Raw genomic sequence first — 22,852 nt, forward strand, 5'->3', positions numbered from 1 at the left:
GGGGCGGGGTCAGAGAGAGACCTGGGGGAGCCTTCGGACCCTCCCTCCAGCGAGGCTGCGGGCGGTGGAGGAAGGGCAGGGCGTCCGGGAACAGCCAGACGCAGGCTCTGGGCACCAGGGATCGGCTGGGCGGGGGACAGAGGCGCGCGGTCCAAACCATCCAGGCTCCGCTGGTTGTGAGCTGGGTCAGCTGGGGCAGGTGAACTTGGGCCTGAGAAGCACCACGGATGGTGACTGCAGCGCTGTTCTCGTGGAAGCGCTGGAGCCTGACATGCAAAGGGCCGGCCGTCTACTCAGCACAGGCAGCGCCTGGCCAGCGGTGGGTTTCAAGTAATGTTGAGCCACCATCACGGGCTAGAGCGCTGTCGGCCCTCCGAGCATATCTCTGTCACACGCAGGCAGTAAGCCCTGCTCTCTGGAGCTCCCGTCAGATTTAGCTGAGACCACACGTGGAAGGTGCCCGAAACCCACTCGTTTCTTGGTAATAAATGTTCCTCTCCTTTGTCCCCAGTGGAAGTGGAGGGAAGCTTCGGAACAGGCCACGAGCATTTCGGGTGGGGGCCCCTCACGTTCTAGCAAGTACGTGTGGCTGCCTGCTGGGCTATGGGCACCATCTTCAATATGCGGCATGGGGACCCGCGCCCAAGTGGCTGTGCCGGCGGATTCGGGAATACAGTGGAGAGGGGTGCACCATTCCGGCTTTGCCTGGGACACAAACCCACCTTGCCTTTGCTTTCCCAGGGACCCACCCGCCTGGGAAAACCAAGGCCAAAGTTCTGAGCACTGAAGAGCCACGAACTCAAGCCCTTGCTTCCCCAACGAGATGGACCAAGAAACCAGAAGTACAGGAGACTCACTGGACTGAGCTGCCAGACGAATGGCGTAATCGCCCCCGCTCAGAAACTTCTCTGAGAAGGTGGCCCGGGAGGGAGAGAGCTGAGGAAGGGAGAGCTCCTCATCAGTCAGCAGGATTCCTTTGGCCGCTAGGAAACTCTCCCCCAGAGGGAACCAGGAACTGTTGGAAGCCAAGACGATGTCTTCTGTTTCCTTAATGAACTGCAGGACACGAAACTTCACCTCCTCACAAGAGCCAGGACCTAGGGGAATAAAGACGTCGTGGCTGAACGCTTTGACCACCACCCCCCCCAGAGGCATGTGCGCATACACGCATGCACACATTTCTGCCACAGCCGTTTCCTTCACCCAGCTCTTTTTACGGCCTGGAATGCTCCTTGTGTTTCGTTTCACTCAACATTTATGGAGAACCTACTGTGTAAGAAGGTGAGCAATAGCTAATGTCTACTCCACACCAGCCATTGTACTAAGCACATGTACACAGATGATCCAATTGAATCTATACAACAGCCCAATAAGATACTATTCTTATCTGTGTGTTAGAGATGAGAAACTGAAGCATGGAGAAGTCATATCACTTAAACTTAAAGTCACGTAGGCTCCATCCTAGCTAGCAAGTAGTTGATTCAGATTTCTCATCTAGTCAGTCAAACTCTAGAACCAGAGATCTGGACTGGCTGCCTCCTATGGAAGGATGGACAGGAATGGATGGATAGGTGGATGGATGGATGGAGTAGATAAATGGATGGATGGATGGATGGATGGATGAGTAGATAAATGGATGGATGGATGGATGGATGGATGGATGGATGGATGAGTAGACAAATGGATGGATGGATGGATGAGTAGATAAATGGATGGATGGATGGATGGATGGATGAGTAGATGGATGGATGGATGGATTTCAAAGGTTGAAAGGAGGCATTATAGGTCAGTAGAGAGATACTCTTTTAAAGAGAAAAGAGCATGGCTCTCACAGACTTCTGGATTCAAATGTCAGCTTGATCACTTATCAGCTGTGTAATTTTGGATGATGTACTTAACTTTTCTGAGCTTCAGTCTTGTGATCTGTGAAAAGGGGATGATTGGGGCATCTCCCTCAGAGGGTCTTTAAAATTATTCTATGAGGTGCTGCATCTGAAATATTCGGCACAGTGTCTGGCCCATGTTGTCCTTGAAATTGTCACTCTTAACAAAAACCACACGGGCCATATTTATTTCAACCAGTCACTTTGTGACTTCAACAGGAAATGTGTTCATTGGGTTCTTTTGAGAGCACAGAATCAGCAGAAACCCTTGACTTCTGGGATGTGAAGACATTATTGCTTTCTGTGGGTGCTGTTGATCAAAATAATCTCTTCTGTCAATCCCAGGGACTGAGAATAGCTGAAGCAAAAACTTCCATTTGAAAATCTAAGCTTGCTATCCATTTCTTCCAAAAAAAGTATGAATATTCTGTAACTGGATATATGACTGTTTTTTTTTTTCTTTTTGACACGTAAGACCTTTTAAAATCTGGCCCAAATGTACCTGTAGCTTCTTCCATCACTCCCTCCCAAGTCCCCTCCCTTCCTAACACACTGACCTACCCCCACCACCCCATTCCCAACAAAGCAGACCCTTTTCAGTGGCCCTAACCTCGAACATGCTATTTCCCCCGTCAGGAAGGGCCCGGCCCCCTTTTTAAGCTGGGCAAACATCCTTCGCAATCCAGAAGCTGAGGCCATGCCAATCTTTACCTAGTTTCCCAGCCAGGGAGTTAGCTCCAGTCTCTGGGCATCCTCCATGACATAGTGACATGTCAGTTTCCCCTGACCGGTTCCTGAGCCCCTCAGAGTAGACACCACACCTTTCTCATGACTGTCTTCCCATCATACAGCACCGTGTATACAGCAGTTGTCCATAATTGCATATTAAATAAAGAGAGGGAAATTCCAAAGCGGCCAGAGATTATGCTATGGACAGGACCGGACCTCATGCCCCTGGAGGCAGGTGTCATCCCCCCTGCTTACGGTCACCGGTCACTGGCTACTGGTCACTGTATTACTCACCGTCCATTGTACTAACACAGCTATTTATGAAGGACTTTCTATGTACCAGACCTGGCATTTCACATCGATTACCTTGTATGATTCTCACAACGACGTTGGAGGTAGTTATCCATCCTAACTCAAATTCACAGATTAAACCAACAGTGTGACTGTGGCCACAGAGGGGTAGGTAGTGGAAACAGGGCTCAAGACTCTGGTAGAACTAGCACCGTTGCCTCGAGACCAGTCCTTCCTCGGGCTTTAGGGAGCATCGGAGCCCCCTGGAGGCTTGTAGAGATGCAGGCATAGATTCAGCAGGTGGGGTCAAAGATTCCAAATTTCTCGCAGCTCCCCAAAGTGATGTTAATGCTACTGAACCACGCCTGGGATATCAAGGCTCGGGGCCCCTGGTCGCCACACCCTTTTGATAATACACCCTATCAACAAGGGTTGGAACATGTGCCCCCAAAATGCGTATTTCTGTATTTGTAAAGCGAAATACACATACAACTGTATTAATACACTAGCTACGTTTTTCTTCAGCTGTTCATAACATGTAATTGCAAAACCAAAAATAGGACTTTAGAAGGAAAAGAACAAACACGGCATACGGGTGGACGTTCTAATCTTTGCTTCCCGGCAGTTCATCTTGTATCTTGGTCTACCCTCCACACCTCTTGGGACTCATTGCAAAAGCCAGCATATTCTCAGCCCAGTGTTGATGCTTTGCCCAGCACTCAGGCCAAGGTGAGCAAACCTAGCTACTAACGTTACAAGGTGCTTTTGGCCTCAGCAATCGGGTGCAAAAATTGGATGCAAAGAGGTCTAAATTTATAAAGCACCTGAAATTATAGGAATGTGCCTGTATAGGTGTGACCATTGGTATAGAGACTCTCAAAATCTGAATAAGACTCTTTATACAATAGGCATGCCGACATCTGTGTGTGACTTGGGAGGGGTCAGCCTGTTGCTGGGACCTGACACTTCAGTGGAGAATCCCAGTCGTGGAGAGCAGGGGCGGGCAGGGGGAGGGGGGGGGTCCTCCCAGGTGTTCGAACAGGATACTCCTGGTCTCGCCACGTGTTCCTATGATCCAACATCCTAAAATCTCACTTTCTGCTCAAGCCTACGCTCTGGCTAATGTCAACATCGTCTGATTAATTTCAGCGTTAGCCAGAAAGGCGTAGACAATGTTGAACATTGCAAAGAATGGATTGAGAGATGTCTTTGGGCTTGAACAGCTGTACTGTTACCTGTAATACCTAGCAACTGCTGGCTACGGAGGTTCTCATTTGATAATAACAGTGCTGAATCCGCCTTGTTCTTTCCAGCTGCTGGTGTGGCCACTTGGTAATGAGCCATTTGAAGTTCGGACAGAGTCAGCCTCATTTTGCATCTGCCTCACACACCACAGCTTTCCTCTAAGTCCACCTGCCACAGAGCCGAACTTACGGACCTCCTTCAGCTGTTCTCCAATTAGTCCTATAATGAAACCCTTCAAGTGAAGTAAAGGCACTTCGTGAGGTCTGGAGGACCTAGCAGTGTCTTTGTAAGGAGCATCATAATCCGTGTTGGTTAATCCAATGGCGATGCACCTAATTTAGGAGAGATTACTCAAGTGTTAGCCATAGTGGGCGAGAGCCAGGTCATACCCACGTGACAGGCTTCATCGGTCCTGAGATCATGCTTTGCACACAGACGACATCCAATTAAAATCTGAGGCACTGATTTAAATAGTCGATCATATGAACATTAAAAATGAACTACATTGGGGTGCCTCAGTGGCTCAGTCGGTTGAGCGTCCGACTTCGGCTCAGGTCATGATCTCACGGTTCCTGAGTTCGAGCCCCGCGTCGGGCTCTGTGCTGATGGCTCAGAGCCTGGAGCCTGCTTCAGATTCCGTGTCTCCCTCACTCTCTGCCCCTCCCCCACTCATGCTCTGTGTCTCTCAAAAATAAATAAATGTAAAAAAAAATTTTTTCATAAAAATAAAAATGAACTACATTGGGGCGCCTGGGTGGCTCAGTCGGTTAAGCGTCAGAGTTTCGGCTCAGGTCGCGATCTCACAGCTCGTGAGTTCAAACCCTCCGTCAGGCTCTGCGCTGACAGCTCAGAACCTGAAGCCTGCTTTGGATTCTTCGTCTCCCTCTTTCTCTGCCCCTCCCCTGCTCATGCTCTGTTTCTCTCTTTCTCAAAAATAAATAAACGTTTTAAAAACATGAACTACATTAACTTCGCCAACACCCAACTGTGTGGATGTGGGGAAGTCACTTCTTTTCTATGAGCGTTGGCGTTCTGAACGTTCGCATCCCCCCTCTCCCCCAAATGTATTGTATTGAAGCCCTAACCCCTAAAGTGATGGTACTTGGAGGTGGGACCCTTGGGAGGTGATTAGGTTTCAAAGAGGTCATGAGGGTGGGGCCCTCTGGATGGGATTAGTGTCTTTATAAAAAGAGCACTTTCTCTCTGCCATGTGAATACACAGTTCCTTCTGCAATGCAGGAAGACAGCTCTCAGCAGGAACGGAATCAGCCAGCACCTTGATCTTGGACTTCCACCCCCCCAGAGCTATGGGAAATGCCTGTTGGTTAAGCCTCCTAGTCTACGGTACTCTTGCAGCAGCCCGAGCCGACTAATGCATTTGGGTGCCTCGAGCACTGAAGGGACATATACCTGTCCATATCTGAACTCCACTCCAGCTCAGACACTCAGTACACGCCTACCAGACATCTTTTTTATAAAGGCACAAATTCAGCTCTCCACGGGGTGTAACTCACATGCTGGGACCTTGCTTGGCTCTGTCCGGGTGCTTTCCAGTTCCTGACCAGCCTCATTCACACACCAGCAGCTCCGAAGGTCAAGGTGTGCCTGAGGAGTGCTGAAGTCTGAGTAGGGCCCTGGGTACCGGCTGAGCTGGCCATTCAGGATCTGCCAAAAGACGGAGGGCTCCAGGAGGATGTTCCCTCCAGGCTGGGTCAGGTTCCCTTCCATCACGGCCAGCGGGACGTCTGGGAAAGAAGGGTATCTCTCCAGCCCTGGGAAGATGCCCTGTTGGCCGGCCTCATACAGACTCTGAATAAAGAGACGAAAGCTTCTGGAAGCTGCTTCTTTATAGCTCATGATCTTCATGAGCAGCTCGCCAGGGGTCAGCTCCCGGCCACCGTTGTTCTGTGCTGCCCATCGTTCGTACCACTCGAAGGCCTGCTCTGGGGGCCCATCGCATTGCACGGGCCTCCACTGCCCACCGGTGCCGCACTGCGGGATGTAGATGCTGGAGAAGGTGGGCAGCAGGCTGGAGTCAGAGCCCAGCGCTCGCACTGTGCGCAGAAAGGCCTGCTCGGCCTGTAACTGACAGGCGGTGGGGCCTGGGAGGAACAAGGAGGAGGTATGTCAGGTAAAGAAGTGCGGGGAGCCCACGAGGCCAAGATGCAAACCCCTGATGGTCCAAACCCCATCTGAAACCTTATACAGCCACAGAAATCCCATCAGCCTCAAATCTGTAAATAACATCTAGACAGAGTGCATCCCCATCACTGAAACGGCACTGTTGAGACTGTTGTCTGCTCTGCAGAAACCTATGGGGCAGCCCCTAAAAAGCCAAATGAGTCTCCCTCTTCAATCCCGGGAATGGTTAACAGTATCGACCCGCTTCTGGACAATCTTTACGTGAAGTGGCAGCTTTCGCCGCTGCAGAAGTCGGGGCTTACGCGACAATAGAATTCACTTTTTCCGTAATGCGCTGAGTCGGGGCCCCACAAATCAGGGTTTGTGGACTGAACACGCAACAGACTCACATTGCTTGGGTTCTCCAAGTACGCTTCGAGTTCCAGGAATAGGCTGACCCTCAGGGTCAACGCAGTAACACTCAGAGCCGAAGCACTGGACGGGGAGGAAATGCCCCTCGCTGGTGCAAGAAGGGACCAACAGGCTGGACCCCGCGGGCTGGCTGCCCTCGAGGGTTTGCATGCGGGCCCTCTGCTTCTCACACTCCGTGGGGCACCGGGGGCGTCCGCCTCTAACCCTGGAGCCAGAAAGTTCTTTGCCCCGGAAATCCACACACCAGCACTCCCCGGCAAAGCACTGCACGTCCTCGTAGTCTCCTTCCGCCGAGCACAGTGGGACGAAAAGGCTGCCCGGCGTCTGCCCGCAGCCCTGGGAGCTGAGCACCATTTCCATCACGTCACCGAAGTCCTTCGCTATGTCTTCGGGCACAGAAATGGCATGCTGCAAGAAGAGAGGGAATTCTGGAAGCTCCAGGAGAGACGCAAGGAATGTCAGGGCGTTCTGGTTCTCTTGTAAGTTGATCTCAAAGCCAAAGCTGCCCACCATCGGCCTGTTCCTAGCAGCTCCCTTCACAGAGGCTTCGGGGGGTTCCGCGGCAGGATTTGAATCCAGTCCCAAGGAGAAAGCCTTGGCAGCTAGGTCGGTCGCTCCGTTCTGGAAGCCCGGGAGACCAAACTGCCGGAAAAATTGACTGAAGTTAAATGTGCCTTTTGTGCCAAGGGCTCCAGACAAGTTGAACTGGCCAACATTCACCAAAAATTTCCCTCCAAAGAGGTTTTGCTGGAGTCGCTTTGGGTCCATGGTAAACTGAAGGGCAAGACGAGCCAGCTCTCGGGAGGGAAAAATCGCTCTAATGGCTTCTCTGAGGAGAGTTTCTGAGGCAGAAAACTGTTTACCCTGCCCTTCTCCCATCGGGTGGAGAATCCCAGAGTCCACAAAGAGCTCCTTCACCAAGGGCGGGCAGGATGTGGCAAATCTGGCTACTTTCTGGGAGACCCGTCTTCCCTCGGGAGCCAAGAACAAGCCGTGCTGGCTGAAATAGCCCGAGGGCCCAAAGTGTAGTCTAGACAGGGCCTGCCTCCTCTCAGAAGCGCAGGGTTGGTCTTCAGCTGCACAGGACAGAGCAAACGGGAGAAGTGGTTTTAACATCAACAAGTTCTCCTGAGACAACCCCCCAGATCCTTCTCGAAGTAAGATGTCCAACAGTTCAGTCAAGAACACCTACGTTTTGTACCTCTGTCTTCCCCGCCTTTTTATTTATTTTTTCTTTCCCCCAAGCAGTGTCTGTGGCGGCCGTTTGGGGGAATGAAGGTTCCAGTTGACGTGACTTCCCTTCCCACCTTTCACGGGAGGGTGACCCCCTTGTGAGGCAAGGCTCGTTGGTGCCCGCCCACTTTCGGAAAAGCTGACCAAATGCACGCACCAAGTGTACTGGGCTGAATGGTGTCCTCCCTTCCTCCTCAAGCCCAATGTTCACGTCCACTGAGGACCTCAGAACATGACATCATTTGACAGTAGGGTCTTTGCCGGTGCTGTCGGTTAAAATGAGGTCACACTGAACTGGGGCGAGCCCTAACTCCAATGATGGATGTCCTCGTAAGACGGCCACGTGAAGATGGGGGCGGAATGCCAAAAGAATGCCAAAAAAGAATACCAAAAGCCAAAGAAAGCCAAGGTCGCTGGAAGCCCCTGGAAACTGGACAGAACAAAGATGCATCCTTCTTGAGAGCTTTCAGAGAGAGCCTAGCCCTGCTAAGACCTCAGTTATAGATGTCTGGCCTCCAGACTGGGAGGGGATAAATTTCTATCGGATGAAGCCACCGAGTTTGTGGTAATTTGTGACAGCAGCCCTCGGGAACTCATACACCAACAAATTCCTATTTGTTTTCATTTTATTTTTTTAAACACATTTTTAATGTTTACTTATTTTTGAGAGATAAGAGAGACAGAGCAGGAGTGGGAGAGGGGTAGAGAGAGAGGGAGACACAGAATCCGAAGCAGGCTCCAGGCTCCGAGCTGTCAGCACGGAGCCCGACGTGGGGCTCGAACCCACCACCGGCGAGATCATGACCCGAGTTGAAGTCGGTCGCTTAACCGACTGAGCCACCCAGGAACCCTATTTCCCATTTGTTTTGTAATGAAAAAAATTTTTTTCCAGCATTCTCTTGTTGGAATTTTTAATGGACTTTAATGCTTCATTATTTGCTCTTCGTGCGGCTGCCTAATCCCTCCTTGTGGGTAGGCTTGTCTAGGCTAACTAATTGATAGTCTCTTTGAAGATAAGAACCATACTTTAAATGCCATGAGTATTTCCTATAATAAGAAACATTTCCTAGGTTGTAATATCTAATATTATAACATACTATAGGAAATATATTTCCCAAACTATAATACAGTAACGTCCATGCAGCAAACACACTTAGCACATTTTTCTAGCCTTCCTGATCTTTCCTTGAAATTATTAATTAAAGGGTGATCAACTCAGTCAACTCCATGCCTGGTCAGGTCATTCAGTCTGAATATTCTAGTGGACAGTAATCACATTAAGAAAAAAGGCCTTAAGTTCAAATTCCAAGTGTCTCCGTCACACGGGTGGAATGAACTAGGCTCCACATTTCTCCGTAAAACCATAAATCTCAGCAGTCCTTCTCAACCACCCACCCACCCACCGCCAACTTAATTCTTTTCCTTCGGTTCACGCGGATGCCAAAAAGGAAGTCAGCCAATTTCCCTCTGTCACCAGGCAACAGAGAAAGAACTGGAACTTGTAGTCGGAGAGAGAAAAAATACTGGCAACATCAGAACCCGTAACACATTCCTCAACCAGGCATGGCTTCCTTGAATGGAAGGTATTACAGGAAGGTATGGAAGAAATAAAGTTCACTGCTGTGCTTATTCTGTTTCGACATGGAGAGTATATCCCTTCCGTTCATTTGTTATGTCGTGTTACCAGGGCAAAAAGAAAAAAATGCAGATCTCAGCTCCATGTGGCATTCGTTTCCACGGAAATAGGACTGATACGCCAGAGAGGAAAAAATAAAAATATATGATGCACGCATTTGGTAGCATTCTGGTTTTAATTTGGAAAACCATTAGTTCTTTGTGTCCACCTGGAAACTGGAGGGCACTATACTCTCTAGGTTTTAAGACGACGACAATATAATCATAAATACCCTCAGGGCAGCGCTTGAAATTTTTCTTCCTCTAGATTCTCACGCTTCGTAGACTGAATACTACCAAACGCCGAGCAGAATACTCAAAATGTGAAGCTGGAGAAATCAATGACTTAACAGGAATTATTGAATGAACATGAATGCTCATCTGTGTCAAGGCTATAAAAAGACCTGCCCTCCTCCTTCACTGAGACCTTGCGGGATCCATCCAGCTCACCCAAGTGGGAAGCCTACAAGCGCTCCTGGATTTCTCCATCCCCCTCACCCCTAACTCCCTTCAGGGTCTCAGTGGTAAAATGGAATGGCCTCACTGGAGGGCCTTGTGACATTTCACAAGTCCACACCCTTCTCCCCAGACCACTGCTGCTACTTAATGTTGGTTCCTGTACCAGGTTGAATCGGGTCTCCTCAAAATGCACATCCTTCCTGGAAACCTCAGAATGTGACCTTATTCGGAAATAGGGTCATTGGAGACATAATTAGTTAAGGCGAGGTCATACTAGGGTAGAGCGGGCTCTTAAGTTTATATTACCGGTGTCGTCGTAGGAAGAGAGGAAGAGACACAGAGGCAGACACAGAGGGAAGACAGCCATGTGACGAAGAGGCAGAATTTGGGGCCACGTTGCCACAAACTAAGGAATGCCAAAGATTGTCGGGAACTATCACAAGCCAGGAAAAAGGCCAGGAAGGATTCTGCCCTGGAGCCTTCAGAGAGGGGACATGAGCCTGGTGACACTTTGACTTTGGGCTTCTAGGCTCCAGAACTATTGTTCTAAGCCCCTGAATTTGCGCTCATTCGTCACAGCGGCTCCAGGAAAGTAATATAGTCCCTTTATCTCTCTTCAGGACATTGCAATGACCTTCAAATTGGCCCCGTGGCCTGCAGTCTAACACCGATTTCAAGCTCTCCTTCAAAGTGCCCGGGTGGTCTTTCTTACACACAGAACCCACCATGGAACTCTCCAGCGTAAAACCCCTCAACATCACCACCTGGCCTCCAGGAAGAAGTCCCCAAGCCTTTGCTTCCGTACGAAAGACCTCACTGTCTCATCCCCGCCATTTTCCCCCCAGTCCTGTAGTGCAGAGCCCCACCCTGACCACACCCAGCAATTTATTTCTCTACTCTTCTTGAAGATTCAGTGCCCAGTAGCAGAGCAATGTCTATCATTTATGTCCTTATACTTCCCTGCTCTATAGATAGAGAACACCTCTCCTTACTTTCCTCCTTCAGAAAACGTCGTTATCTTAGAAGACTCTAGCCAAGCATCACCTCTTCCATGAAGCCTTCCTGAATGTCTCCTCTTCATACACTTTCACAAGATCGAATTGACCCTACCCTGCTCTGCGCCCCTTCTCTCGTGGCACAAGTAAACAAAATTCTGTTTTTCCTTCACCTGTGAGGCCCCCCCAATATCCCCTGGGCTCGCTGAGGAAGGAATCGACCACGTCTGACACAGGAGGAGAAACACGTCGGAAGTTAATGGCGGTAAGTGGGTTTTCCACCGTGGTGGGCTCGAAGGGCCTCTGGGTACGCTAAGGAGGCAGCGGAATTCACAGGTTCTGGAGCAGCTGGTCTGGAGAAACAGTTAAAGGAATACGACCCGACGGGAGCAAAAGAGGAGGCTGTCGAGAGGCAACCCACCACACGATGGCCGCTCCCCTTGCCGTCGAGTTCCATGGATCTCCTCTCCTTGGGCGTCCACACACCAGCACGGCCCTGCCCGCTGGCACTGCACCGCCTCGTAGTCCCCGCTCCGGCGGCAGCTGGGAACGTAGGGGTGACCAAAGCTGGTCGCTGTGAACCGCTCCATTTCGCATTTTGTGGGGCCTAGGGCAGAGCCACGCGGGAAAAGGAGAGGACAGTGTGTGAACAGGGCTGTGGTCTTTCCAGCATGCACTCTGTGTGCTTTCACAATGTTGTAAATCCTCAGGGCGCCTGGGTGGCTCGGCCGGTTAAGCAGCCGACTCTTGATTCCGGCTCAGGTCGTGAGTTTGAGCCCCGAGCCCGGCTCTGCGCTCACAGTGCGGAGCCTGCTTGAGATTCTCTCTCCCCCTCTGTCTCTGCCCCTTCCCTGCTTGTGTGCACGCTCTCTCTCTCTCAAATTAAAAAAAAAAAAACCCGCCCTGGTTTTAGATCCTTGCACCCACTTAGGCAAAACAGCCACAGAGACCGCAGCAACTTTAAAACCCAGCGGTTTCTTCCAAGCAGAAACACGCACATCTGCTGTCGGCTTATTACTTACATCGGAACCGGCCAGAGATGAGGAGCTGAACCGCTAGGAACCGTCTCTGCAATATCCGGTACAGGGTGGTTTCAGTGAAGGTGGAAGCGAGGTCCAGGCCAGCAAAGATGGTGTCATAAATTTCGTCAAGCAACAGCTCCAGACCTGAGCAAAGGCAGAAGCGTTTCAAGGGACGGGTTCGTTCCGAAAGGCAAGTCCTGACTCTGCTGCTCAAACAGACCGCAGGAGGCCCAGAGCCTTCCTGGGCATCGTAGGCATCGGGTCTGATCAAGGTTTTAATAGTGTCCAAAGTCAAGGCTGCCCGGTACGGTTGTGCAGGTTGTTCACGGCACAAAGGAGCACTGCTAAGAGGACAGCCATCCTGTCTTCCACTCTCCAGGTTGGGAGCTGCATCTGCCCAGAGCGGGGCGCCTCTTTCCAGTGCGCACAGAGGCTCCATATGGGCCAGCAGCTGTGTCCAAGGCACCGGAGATGAGCATTTGCAAACTGTGCGGCTGAGTTGGCAGGTAATGATACTTAGGCTTTCGGGTTTGGGAGGTGCCTCTCACCCACCCCCCTCGGTTTGCCTGAGGTGCGCTTACCTGTTTCAGCCAGTTCCCGCCCTTGACTGTCAGCACAGTGACAATACCCAGACACTTCAGGGAACTTGTTCCGGAAGGCACTGAAGGTCACGAATGCATCTGGAAACCTAGGAGAGAAGGAGATGTCTGCTCCCTGCTTCATCAAATCCTCACGGGCGCCGCTCGCAGAAATAAATAAACGTGGCCTCATCTCATCTGGGGAGAAGGAATGTCTGCTTTTTTATCTCATGCCATTTGCTCTCTGTTTCTTGCAGGAAATGTGTTTCTTTTCTCAACCGGGTTTTCACCTGGCCCGAGCTCGGCTGGACAGATGAAAAACAAAGCTGTGCTCAGCTGTCACCTGCTCACTAGTCATTTCCCTCACATGTGGCATTTCACCAACTCACACCCACGCGTGCGTCTCACGGGGTCAGGCAGAAAACAGGTAATGAACGGCGCATGACCGGAGCGTAACTTTACTAGACTGTAACTCGAGGGACCAAAAGCCAAGTTGGCTTTACAAACATATGGTACATTGTGGATGATCTCATTGGGGGAGATCAAACAACTTCAGAGCCCTTTACGACTTTTCCAGAGCTTGAAAAGAAGCCAGATTCCACCCTAGGAAATTCTTAAGGACATTTCCCGCTCCATAGTTGAGAAAAACAACACAGAATCAATATGACGCCACTACAAGGGCTACGCGTGCCTCTCCATACGTGCGGGGAGAGTGTGCCCAAGCCACGTCTGACCTGGCAGGTTTCATAAGGAGCTAATTCGCTGGGTTCCCCATCCTGGAAGATGAAACTGAGGTGACATGAAACTTTATTAAAGAGTTCTTCCCGTGTGCAGTGATTAAGCAACCGGAGAGGCGCTTTTCATTGTTATGCGACATTGAGAGATTCGTTTCTGTGCCCTGTGGGGTTGGCACATCTACCTATGTCTGGAAATACATCCCCAAACAATGAGTTCGCGAAAGCGGCAGCTCTCTGCACAAACAGATCCATTGCTGTGTGATCCGTTCCAGCAAAATACTGAAAACAAGCTCAGTGTCCAACGATAGGAAGATGAAGAAGCAAATTATAGTAAATTTCCTAAATGGATGCACGCGTAACACTCCGTGAAGACGGCAGTTTGCAAAATGGCCTGTACGTACACCACAACGACCTCAATGGAAATGAAGCAGCATTGGAAGGCAACAGGCAACCCAGGAATCACTCAGAGCCTGAACGGGGGGGGCGTAGAAGGTACTAGCTAATTTGCATGGCAATGAATAGGCAACAAGCTTACAAGAGCACTGTAAGGTTATGGATTGTTTTCTCCGTGCCATTGATCATTGTGTATCTATAAGCTAAATAAAAAGGGGTGTTGTAGTAAGTGAATTATGCATAACAGAAACTAAAAACTCCCTTCACCCAGTCGTCACGGATTAGAGGTATATAATGAAAACAAAAAATGAATTGAAATCTGAGATAATTCATTCTCTCTCTTTTTTGACATTTATTTATTTTTGAGAGAGAGAGACGGAGTGCGAGTAGGGGAGGGGCAGAGAGCGAAGGAGAGACATAATCCAAAGCAATGTCCAGGCTCTGAGCTGGCAGCACAGAGCTCGACGCGGGGCTCGAACCCACCAACCACGAGATCATGACCTGAGCCGAAGTCGGATGCTTAACCCACTGAGCCACCCAGGTGTCCCTGGGGTAATTCAATTCTAAGAGAGGTGACAGTAGTATAATAATCACTTCCATTCACTGCACACTATCTTGTAAAAGACAACCTGCCAAATGTTTACTACATATCGACTTGTTTAACCCACTTAACACTCCTAAAAGGCAGGTGGACTTTTTTGGTACCCATTTTAGAGGTTAAGAAAGTAAAGTATGCTGGCCACCATCTTGAAATAGCGGTGGGAGACAGACTGTAAACCCAGGTCTTACGCCCCACGTGATGCCTCTGTCTGCCAGTGGTGTTCTTCACTGGGTGTTGGCTGCACCTGGTTCCCGTCGCACATTCTCAGAGGCACACGACTCTCTTGTGTTCGGACACTCTCCCCTGTGTGCCCTTTCCCAATAGCTAATAGATGTGGAACACACACGCGCTGGAGAACACAGGAATGGGCCACCTGGCTGGCCCCGGGTTCCAAACCCGTAACAACATGAGACACGGGAGGTTCCAGTCACTCTAGTCCCGCGTTCTGCCAATTCACCCCAAAGGCCCTCTTCAGCGTCATGTCCTGGGGCCGGTGCCAGCAGAAGGAATTCTGAGCCTTCTTCATCCCACTACTTTGGGGGCAGAGTCCTCCTCCCTCGGTTTCTGGCCTTAGAAGCTACCCACTTCCTGGACCTCCATGTGCTTTTTGCATGGACCTCACGGTCGCTGTCCCCCCTTCTTGCATACTGGAGATCACTGTGGCTTTAGCTGGAGGGCGTCCTCCCAGGAAACCCCCCTGCACCATCGCCTGTAACCCCTCCTTGCCAGTTTTGCGTGCACTGAAAAGAGCTCAGAGCTCCGGCCTTGGCCTAGCCACATGTGGTCACTGCCGTTAACCACTACGAATGAAAATAATAACGGGGGAACGTACTAGACGACCCAACACTGCACCAAGCACCCTCTTCACTCCTTCTCAGTCCTCACGACAACACTTACAACGCTGCACTTTGCAAACGAGAACGCTGGCCCTCGGAGTGGTGAACAGACTGGTTTAAGATCACCCAGCCCAGACCCGGGGTGGGCATCCGCAGCTGGCGGGAAGGGGGGCTGCCTCTGAAACGGAGCCTGGTCCTCAGGGGACCCCGCCCCGCACCCAATGGGAAGTTCAAGCTCTGAATCTTCCTCGATCTCCTTAGTTCCCAAAGTCCGATTTGATACAATCTGATTTTCGTGGCTGATCTCTGAAACGGCACCGCCACCGTGAATTTTGGACTCTTCCCCCAGGGTAGCAGGTGACAGCGTAGAGGGTGGCTTCGTAGCTGCTTCCGCTATCGTCACTGGTGCTTTCTGGGCGGCCAGGACGGGAGGGCCTTGGCCGTGCTTCCCACCTCCTGCTCATTGGATTCCCAACCCTTCTCTGCCACCTCAGCAGAAGTCCAGCCACTAACACTGAACCCGAGGTCCACGGGAAAGGGAGAAAGGTCCCATCCTCACACGTGGGCCAGCTAGGTTTGGAACCTGCTGTACGGCCAAAGAAGGCTCCAGAGGATGTGAGCCTTGAGTGGGATTGCAAAGCTAAGAACGATGAATTGACAAGGAGAGAATGGAGAACACGTCTACAAGGATCTTTAGCCCGTCTCCAACTCCAAAGTGGGGGCAGAGGATGACAGTGTGGGCGGAAGGATTAGCTGAGAGGCTGGTAGTCACCGGGGCAGCGGGGGGCCACAGATCTGGAGGAGAATGTCGGAACCCAAGCATCTCTGTCATGGACACACCGTTCCTGAACATGCCCTGCCCACTCCCCTTCTGGGCACGGGGCTAAGGAAACTGACTGTCCTGTCTGTCTCTGTCCGGTCAAGTCACGGAGGACCCTACGGCACACGGCATCACCCCCTTTTATGAGGATCCGAAAAAGCTTTGCCCATCTTGAATAGAAGAACAGATTGTGTTCTTCTGAAAAACAGGTTTCCTTTTATCTGGCAGAAACCAAATAACTTAGACTGTTTTCTCTTGCTCTGGTTCTAAGGCTCCCAGACATAAGTAAGCAGCCGCTCATACCTGTGATAAGAATACTTTATAGAATGAACCGTATGTGCAACCTTTGCCTTGGCTCCTTCGTACGTTCTACTCTGATTTTGCCTTCCCTACGATTTCCTCTCTCTTCCTTTTCTCTCCTGTTCTGGGCGTGTCAGAAGAAAAGAGGAAGCAAAAATCAACACAGAGCTTGAAAACCAAAAAGGACATATTTCACCTAGTGAAAAAGGATGTGCCCTTTTTGTTGAATAAAAAGGAACAGCTCAGAATGATCGTAAGAAAGTGTTCAAGGGAGAAAATTGTAGCGCGGGGGGGACAGGATGGTAGGCCTGGTGCCCTCACATGGTGGCCAGCCCAGTGTTGGAGAAATCACGGCTATGGTTCAGTGGAACACGAAACGTCAGGCCCTGGCAGGCGTCTGATCCTGGTCGCATACAGAGCGGCCCCCGTGCCCTGGGCTCAGGTAGCTGATACCATGGCTCAGTCAGATTCTCCATGCCACCTCCAGACAGGCCCTCCAGAAACCTAGCCATCCCTTAACAAATTAGCAATTTGTTTGGCTTCTCCTGTGCCCGAAGAGTGCCCCTTGAAGTAGGAGCTCTGACCCAGCACGGATGTCTCCGATGGTCAGTCTACAAGGACTTCTCCACATATTCCAGTAACGGTGACCCTTGGCGACGCATTAAGATGTATCTGATCCTTCTCCCTGGGTTATCTGACTAGCAGGGGTTACATCCTTGGTAAGACTGGTTGCTAAGAAAATTTGAGTTTGCTTAGTCACTAAACACGGGGCCTAAGAACAAAAACAAATTAACTGAATTTTAGCTCAGACCACTAAGGCCTTGGCAATGGCATCGGCTTTTAAGACCTTTATGTACAAAGCGTTTCCCTAGTTAGTGGTTGGACGAGGGCAACACGAAAGGCAGGGGAGAGTCGGGAGACCTACCAAAGCTTACTCACCACCACACATGGTTTTTCTAAGTCACCAGCCGAATAGGTGTAGTGAGCCGTGGCCTTCCGGAGGCAAAGGACCTCCTCAAATGCAGACACTGCAGCCACGTTCAAGTACAGGTCGTCACCCAGCACGTCTAAGAACCCACAGCAGGTTGGCAGATGAGCCCCCCCCCCCCAAGGCTTCCAGCCTCCCCTCCAGGTCCCATGCCAGTAAGCCAACCACTTCGTGTCACATTTCCACTGGAATTTCCCGAAGAAACCCTCTCAGACTCAATATTCCACGATCCCACTTGTGACTTTCCTTTTCCAAACTCATCCTGCACCATCCGTCTAGAAGCCAGACTTTGGTTTGATTCTTCCTCCCTCTCACCCTCCACCTTCAATGAGTGCTGTGGATTCTATCCTGTGTAGGCTTCTCCCCCCGCCCTGTCTCCCCCACAGTCCCCCCCCATCACGTGTTCTAATCCACGCCTACATCGTCTCTCACCTGGACCAGTGCAGGAGCCTCCGGGCTCACAGAGCTCCCCCCACCAGCACCCACTTTGCCCTTCCCCAGCCAGTCCATTCTATGCTAAACTCAAGACATACCCAATCTCCGTCCCCAGGCTCAAAATTCTTGATGCAATGTTGGGGACACACTAATACTAGAAAAATTACTCCTTGCTTATCTGAAATTCAAATAGAACTGGCCGTCCTTTATTTTATCAGCAGCCTTAGGTACTAAGTCTAGAGTCTCTACACGGCCTCTGTGGCTCCTACCATCATGCGCCGTAGAGCGGCTGGGCCTGGCCATGCCCAGGTCAGCTTACCGAGAAATCCCTGAAATTGGCTGGGCTTCCAGTAACCGACCACCCAACCCTTCCCATGACCTTCCTAAGTCGGAATTCCCCCAGAGACATGCTTGCTTACATAAAGGAAAGGATCCCATTTCAGGAGTAAGTTTTTTTTGTTTGTCTGTCTGAAACAATGGATGCTTAGTCTTGAATTTTTGTATTTAACTCGACTGCCCTCTTGTGGAAGGAGCTATGAACCGTGCCTCAAGCTGGCACAAGGCTGATTATAAGCACAGACTGCAGGCCTACTGTGCAGGGAAAGAGAGTTGAATCAAGGTTGTGTGGGAGAGTGAACAGAGCCAAACAGCTCTAGAACCCACTAATTATGCTTCCCAGGGGGAGCTCCTTAGCCTCTGTGTTTCAGATTCCTCATCCGTATGCTAGAGAACGTAACCGTCCAATTATTTTTTGTAAATATTAAAGTAGGCAAAAGACTGTCCAATTGCCTGTATACAGTAAGCACTCCGTTGAACTTGAACTGAGCACACACTGGTTTGCATCCATGAGTATCAGTAAATCAGGCTGTTTGGAAATTCTTATGTGCACACGGGAAGACCATTCTCTAAGCCTGGGAGGAAACGCACCCTAACCCACGTTTGCTAAAGCTGGGTGCTACATGAGTAATCGTGATCATTGCATTGTAATTCACAATTGTCTCAGTGGTTTCAAAGACGAGGCCCCATCAGATCCTCACCATGACCTAGGGAGCAGGTGCTGTCTCCTTATTTCAGGTGGGGACACTGAGGCACAGAGATGCAGAGAGGGTAAATGATCAGGTCACTTTGCCAAGCAGTGGCAGAGTTAGAATGGGGGTCACAAAGGCAAATGCTATGGGCCCAGGCAGGTGATGCAGACGAAAGCAGGGAACAGGACACCTGGAGGGACCCAGAGCATTGGACCGTGTGTAATCAGTCCAAAAAGAACAGTTCAAGGCCAGCTTCTTGGTGCCATGGGAGGATTCAGGAATTCAGATTTTATGTATTAGGTGAAACATACAAAATTGCTGACGTTCAACTATTTTTACCTCCACAAGCAGAAATTCCATGGAGTTAACTTGAAATTTTCCAGTTTTTAAAATAATATGCAGTTCAAATAAGACTTCTCTATGGACAGTCCCTGTGCACAGGCCCCTAGCCTGTGACCCCTCCCAGCACAGCCCCTGGGGATCCTCTCTCTTGCAGAAGGAAAGAAACGGGCTGTTTTGGAAGCCAGCCACATCGAGGCTCAGGTTCTCTCGGAGAATTCCCATCAGTTTTCACAGCCTAATATGCTTTACTGCTTTTATTTAGGACGTTTCAATCATGTCTCCAGGTCTGTGCCGTCCTCCTACAGCGATAAAGCAGCCATCTTGAACAACGAGAAACTATCCGATTATTTGGGCCAAGATCTATCCTGTATCTCCCTTTTTACATTTGTTTTTTAAATCCTTAAACTTATCTATAGGTCAGGGCGCCTGGGTGGCTCCCTCGGTTAAGCGTCCAACTTCGGCTCAGGTCATGATCTCCCGGTTCGAGCCCCATAGCGGGCTCTGTGCTGACAACTCGGAGCCTGGATCCTACTTCACATTCTGTGTCTCCCTCTCTCTCTGCCCCTCCTCCACTCACACTCAGTCTCTTTTTCTCTCTCTCTCTCAAAAATAAACGTGAAAAAAATTTAAACTTATTTAACAGGTGCCTATATACACACCATTTACAAAACTGTATAAATACGGTCATACCCATGCTTGCCACAGTGACATCTTTCTTTTTTCCTTTTCTGCCAGTTCCCTTCTCCCTCCTCCTGCTTCTCCGCAGCAACCTGACCCAGCCGATGGCCGTGGTAACCACCCAGCGAGTGTGGATTCATACTGCCCTCTGTGCTCAGCCAGTCCTGGACAGACACTAGCGCTGTTGGGTCATCGTATAGGCACATAAAAGGATGTTTGCTTACTTGTTTTCTAAAAGAAAAATCACTCAAGCGCCTAGTACCTTTTACCATATTATCATAATACGTGCGGCAGCATCCCATCCAAATCAACTGGTTTAGTTCCAGTGCGTTCTGTGTAACGGCTGCACACATGTTTCTGGGGGGTGCACATCTATGCAGCTCTCCACCCTGGGTTTCTCAGTCACTTTGTCCCCAGTTTTCCGCTACAGTGAAAAACAAGGCAGAAGACATCCCAGTACATATGTCTTCACCCTGGGGTCTTTTTATTTCCCTGGGCTGCCTGGGCGGGAGCGTCCACGTGTTTTCAATTTGAATGGCTGTTGCCCGCTTTTGCCTCGTTAAAAATACTGTCGTCTTTCAGAGGTCCAGCAGTGGTTCCCACCAGCCTGTGCATGTGACAGCCCGCGCGAGCATGAGCTTTGGCAGGGGACAGGAAGAGATGGCCCGGGGGTGGGCCTCCCCCCAGAGGCCGGCTCCCCTTACCTGTTGTAGCTATGAACCAGGTCGAAAATCATCATGTCTGTGGTGTTGACAAACTTGCATTGGACCGGCAGGAAGTGCCCATCCGGAGAGCACTGAGGGGGTGACCTGTCTCCCACCCCGTGGAGGAGACGGCGGTTTCTTATCTCGCAGCTCCTAGGACCTACACATTTCAGAGGAAAAATTTTAAATTCTTAGGTATGAGGGGCGCCTGGGTGGCTCAGTCGGTTAAGCGTCCGATTTCGACTCAGGTCATGATCTCACGGCTCCCAGGTTCGAGCCCTACATTGGGCGCTGTGCTGACAGCTCAGAGCCCGGAGCCTGCTTCGGATTCGGTGTCTCCCTCTGTCTCTGCCCCCCCCCCCGCCCCGCCCGTGCTACCCTGTCCCTGTCTTTCCCAAAAATAGATATTAAAAAATAAATAAATGGGGGCGTCTGGGTGACTCAGTCAGTTGGGCGTCCGACTTCGGCTCAGGTCATGATCTCGCGTTCACGGGTTCGAGCCCCACATCGGGCTCTGTGCTGACAGCTCAGAGCCTGGAGCCTGCTTCGGATTCGGTGTCTCCCTCTCTCTGCCCCTCCCCCGCTCACACTCTGTCTCTCTGTCTTTCTCTCTCTCACTCAAAAATAAAATAAAAACATTTTTAATAAATAAATAAATAAATAAATAAATAAACAAATAAATAAATGCATTCTTAGGGACAAGGAGGCACATTCACTTCTGCAGTCCGGACGCGCACATTCACACCACACGCGTGACATCGATCCACCACGTGGAAATATGAGCAGGGTACAGCCTTCCTAAAATGCTCCCATTTTCTGTACTGAGGCCCAGGTCCTCTGCCTTTTGGCCGGGAGCCCCGGCAAAGTCACGGTTATGTGCGGAAAGCTGGACGCCCTGGGCACGTGTGCAACGCTGGGGCCCCTGGCACTTACATCGCGTGGGCCTCCCCGGCTGGCGGGTCCCGTACACCTCCATCCCTTCCGCATCCACGCACCAGCACTGTCCCCGCCACGGGTCACACTGCACGGGCGCGTACTCCCCCGAATCCTGACACTGAGGGAGGTAGGATGTGGCCGTGCTGTTAATATAGCCTCTCAGCAGGATCTGCTTCCTCTGCAGCTGGCAGAAAGACAGACCTGAGGGTGCACAGAGAAGGGTCAGAGCTTCGGGCTCCCTCCCTGGACACGGGGACGCATCCGTCCCACCCACAACAACCCAGGGATCCTCAGAGAAGGCAGCCGGCTCAGGCCCAGCGCTCCGACTGTCCAACTTTATCCCAGGATTTCTCCCAGCAGCCTGTGGGCCAAGTGAGGGGGTGGGGGGCTCCACGGTGCCCTGTCAGTCAACCAGACACCCCACAGCCCGGGCGCTGCAGAGGGGAGGGGCGAATGCACTGTGGGCTGGCTGCTGGCATCCCACGGCCCTGCCCACTCCTTCGCTGTGTGGGCCTGGGAGTCCCTGCAGCACCCCCGGCCTCCCTTCTCGCCTCCAGGGTTGAGACACAACTGCCTCCCTCGGTGTCTGTGTGCATGTGGATTAGTGACCTTGACCATCACCAACCCCGCTGAATCCCTACTGTGTGCCCAGTGTTTTACACATGCTTTAAATCCGGTGAGGTGGAGCCTACGTTCCTGTCACAGACGAGGAACCCCAGCTCAGCGAGGGTAGGGGACCCGGCCAGGGTCATTCCGCCCGACAGCGCCAGAGAGCCAGCCTGCCCCCCCCCCCCCACCAACCCCCAAGCCCGCAAGGCTGGCAGCAAACAACCAGCACCCAGAACGGAGCTTTCCTCCTTAAAGGAGACCTTTGGTTCCGGGCTCAATCACACATTTTAAGACGACCAGCTTGAAGGGAACTTTGTTTTAGGCTTAGCCGTGACATGCTTCATGGGGGCGGGGGCGGGGAGGGCTGTGTGTCTTCCACTATTCGCGATAATGCTTATTTTAACAGTGAAGAGTTCACCGAAGTCTCAAGTTTGAGACGCACCTGCTGTGAGAAACCCCAGGTGTATACGGCTTAATCCCGCTTCCAGGGGCCCCCAGCGTCCCCTGAGCTCAGTAGCTGACCGACTGTCCCACTACTGCAGGAAGTAGGGCACCGCCTCCGGTGCGGGACCCCCGGCCTAACCGGAAGAGGAACATCAAGCAGCCAGAGGGAGACCCCCGTTCCCTCGGACGGCCCCGCACGCACTTACAGGCCACCGGCCGCCCGGGCTGCCTGCTCCCAGGCACCTCCTTGCCCTCGGCGCCCACGCACCAGCAGGAGCCGCCGTCATCCTCGCACTGGACTGTCCTGCGGGCAAGAGAGACACCGCACGCAGACAGAGT

General features: G+C 51.2%; 1 protein-coding gene across 1 annotated transcript in view; it reads right to left on the reverse strand.

Moving 5' to 3' along the window:
- TG (thyroglobulin) overlaps positions 1–22,852 on the reverse strand; it is a 252,962-nt gene that overhangs the window by 227,723 nt on the left and 2,387 nt on the right. The window contains exons 3-11 of the mRNA XM_030303527.1: positions 22,720–22,817; positions 21,458–21,661; positions 20,525–20,684; positions 12,666–12,772; positions 12,085–12,228; positions 11,484–11,669; positions 6,680–7,777; positions 5,663–6,250; positions 858–1,097 (exon numbers count right to left, since the gene is read on the reverse strand). Of these exons, the coding sequence (XP_030159387.1) occupies positions 858–1,097; positions 5,663–6,250; positions 6,680–7,777; positions 11,484–11,669; positions 12,085–12,228; positions 12,666–12,772; positions 20,525–20,684; positions 21,458–21,661; positions 22,720–22,817 (2,825 nt within the window). The remainder of the gene's footprint in view (positions 1–857; positions 1,098–5,662; positions 6,251–6,679; positions 7,778–11,483; positions 11,670–12,084; positions 12,229–12,665; positions 12,773–20,524; positions 20,685–21,457; positions 21,662–22,719; positions 22,818–22,852) is intronic.

This window comes from Lynx canadensis, chromosome F2, assembly GCF_007474595.2.
Source record: "Lynx canadensis isolate LIC74 chromosome F2, mLynCan4.pri.v2, whole genome shotgun sequence".
Classification (NCBI taxonomy): Eukaryota; Metazoa; Chordata; class Mammalia; order Carnivora; family Felidae; genus Lynx; species Lynx canadensis.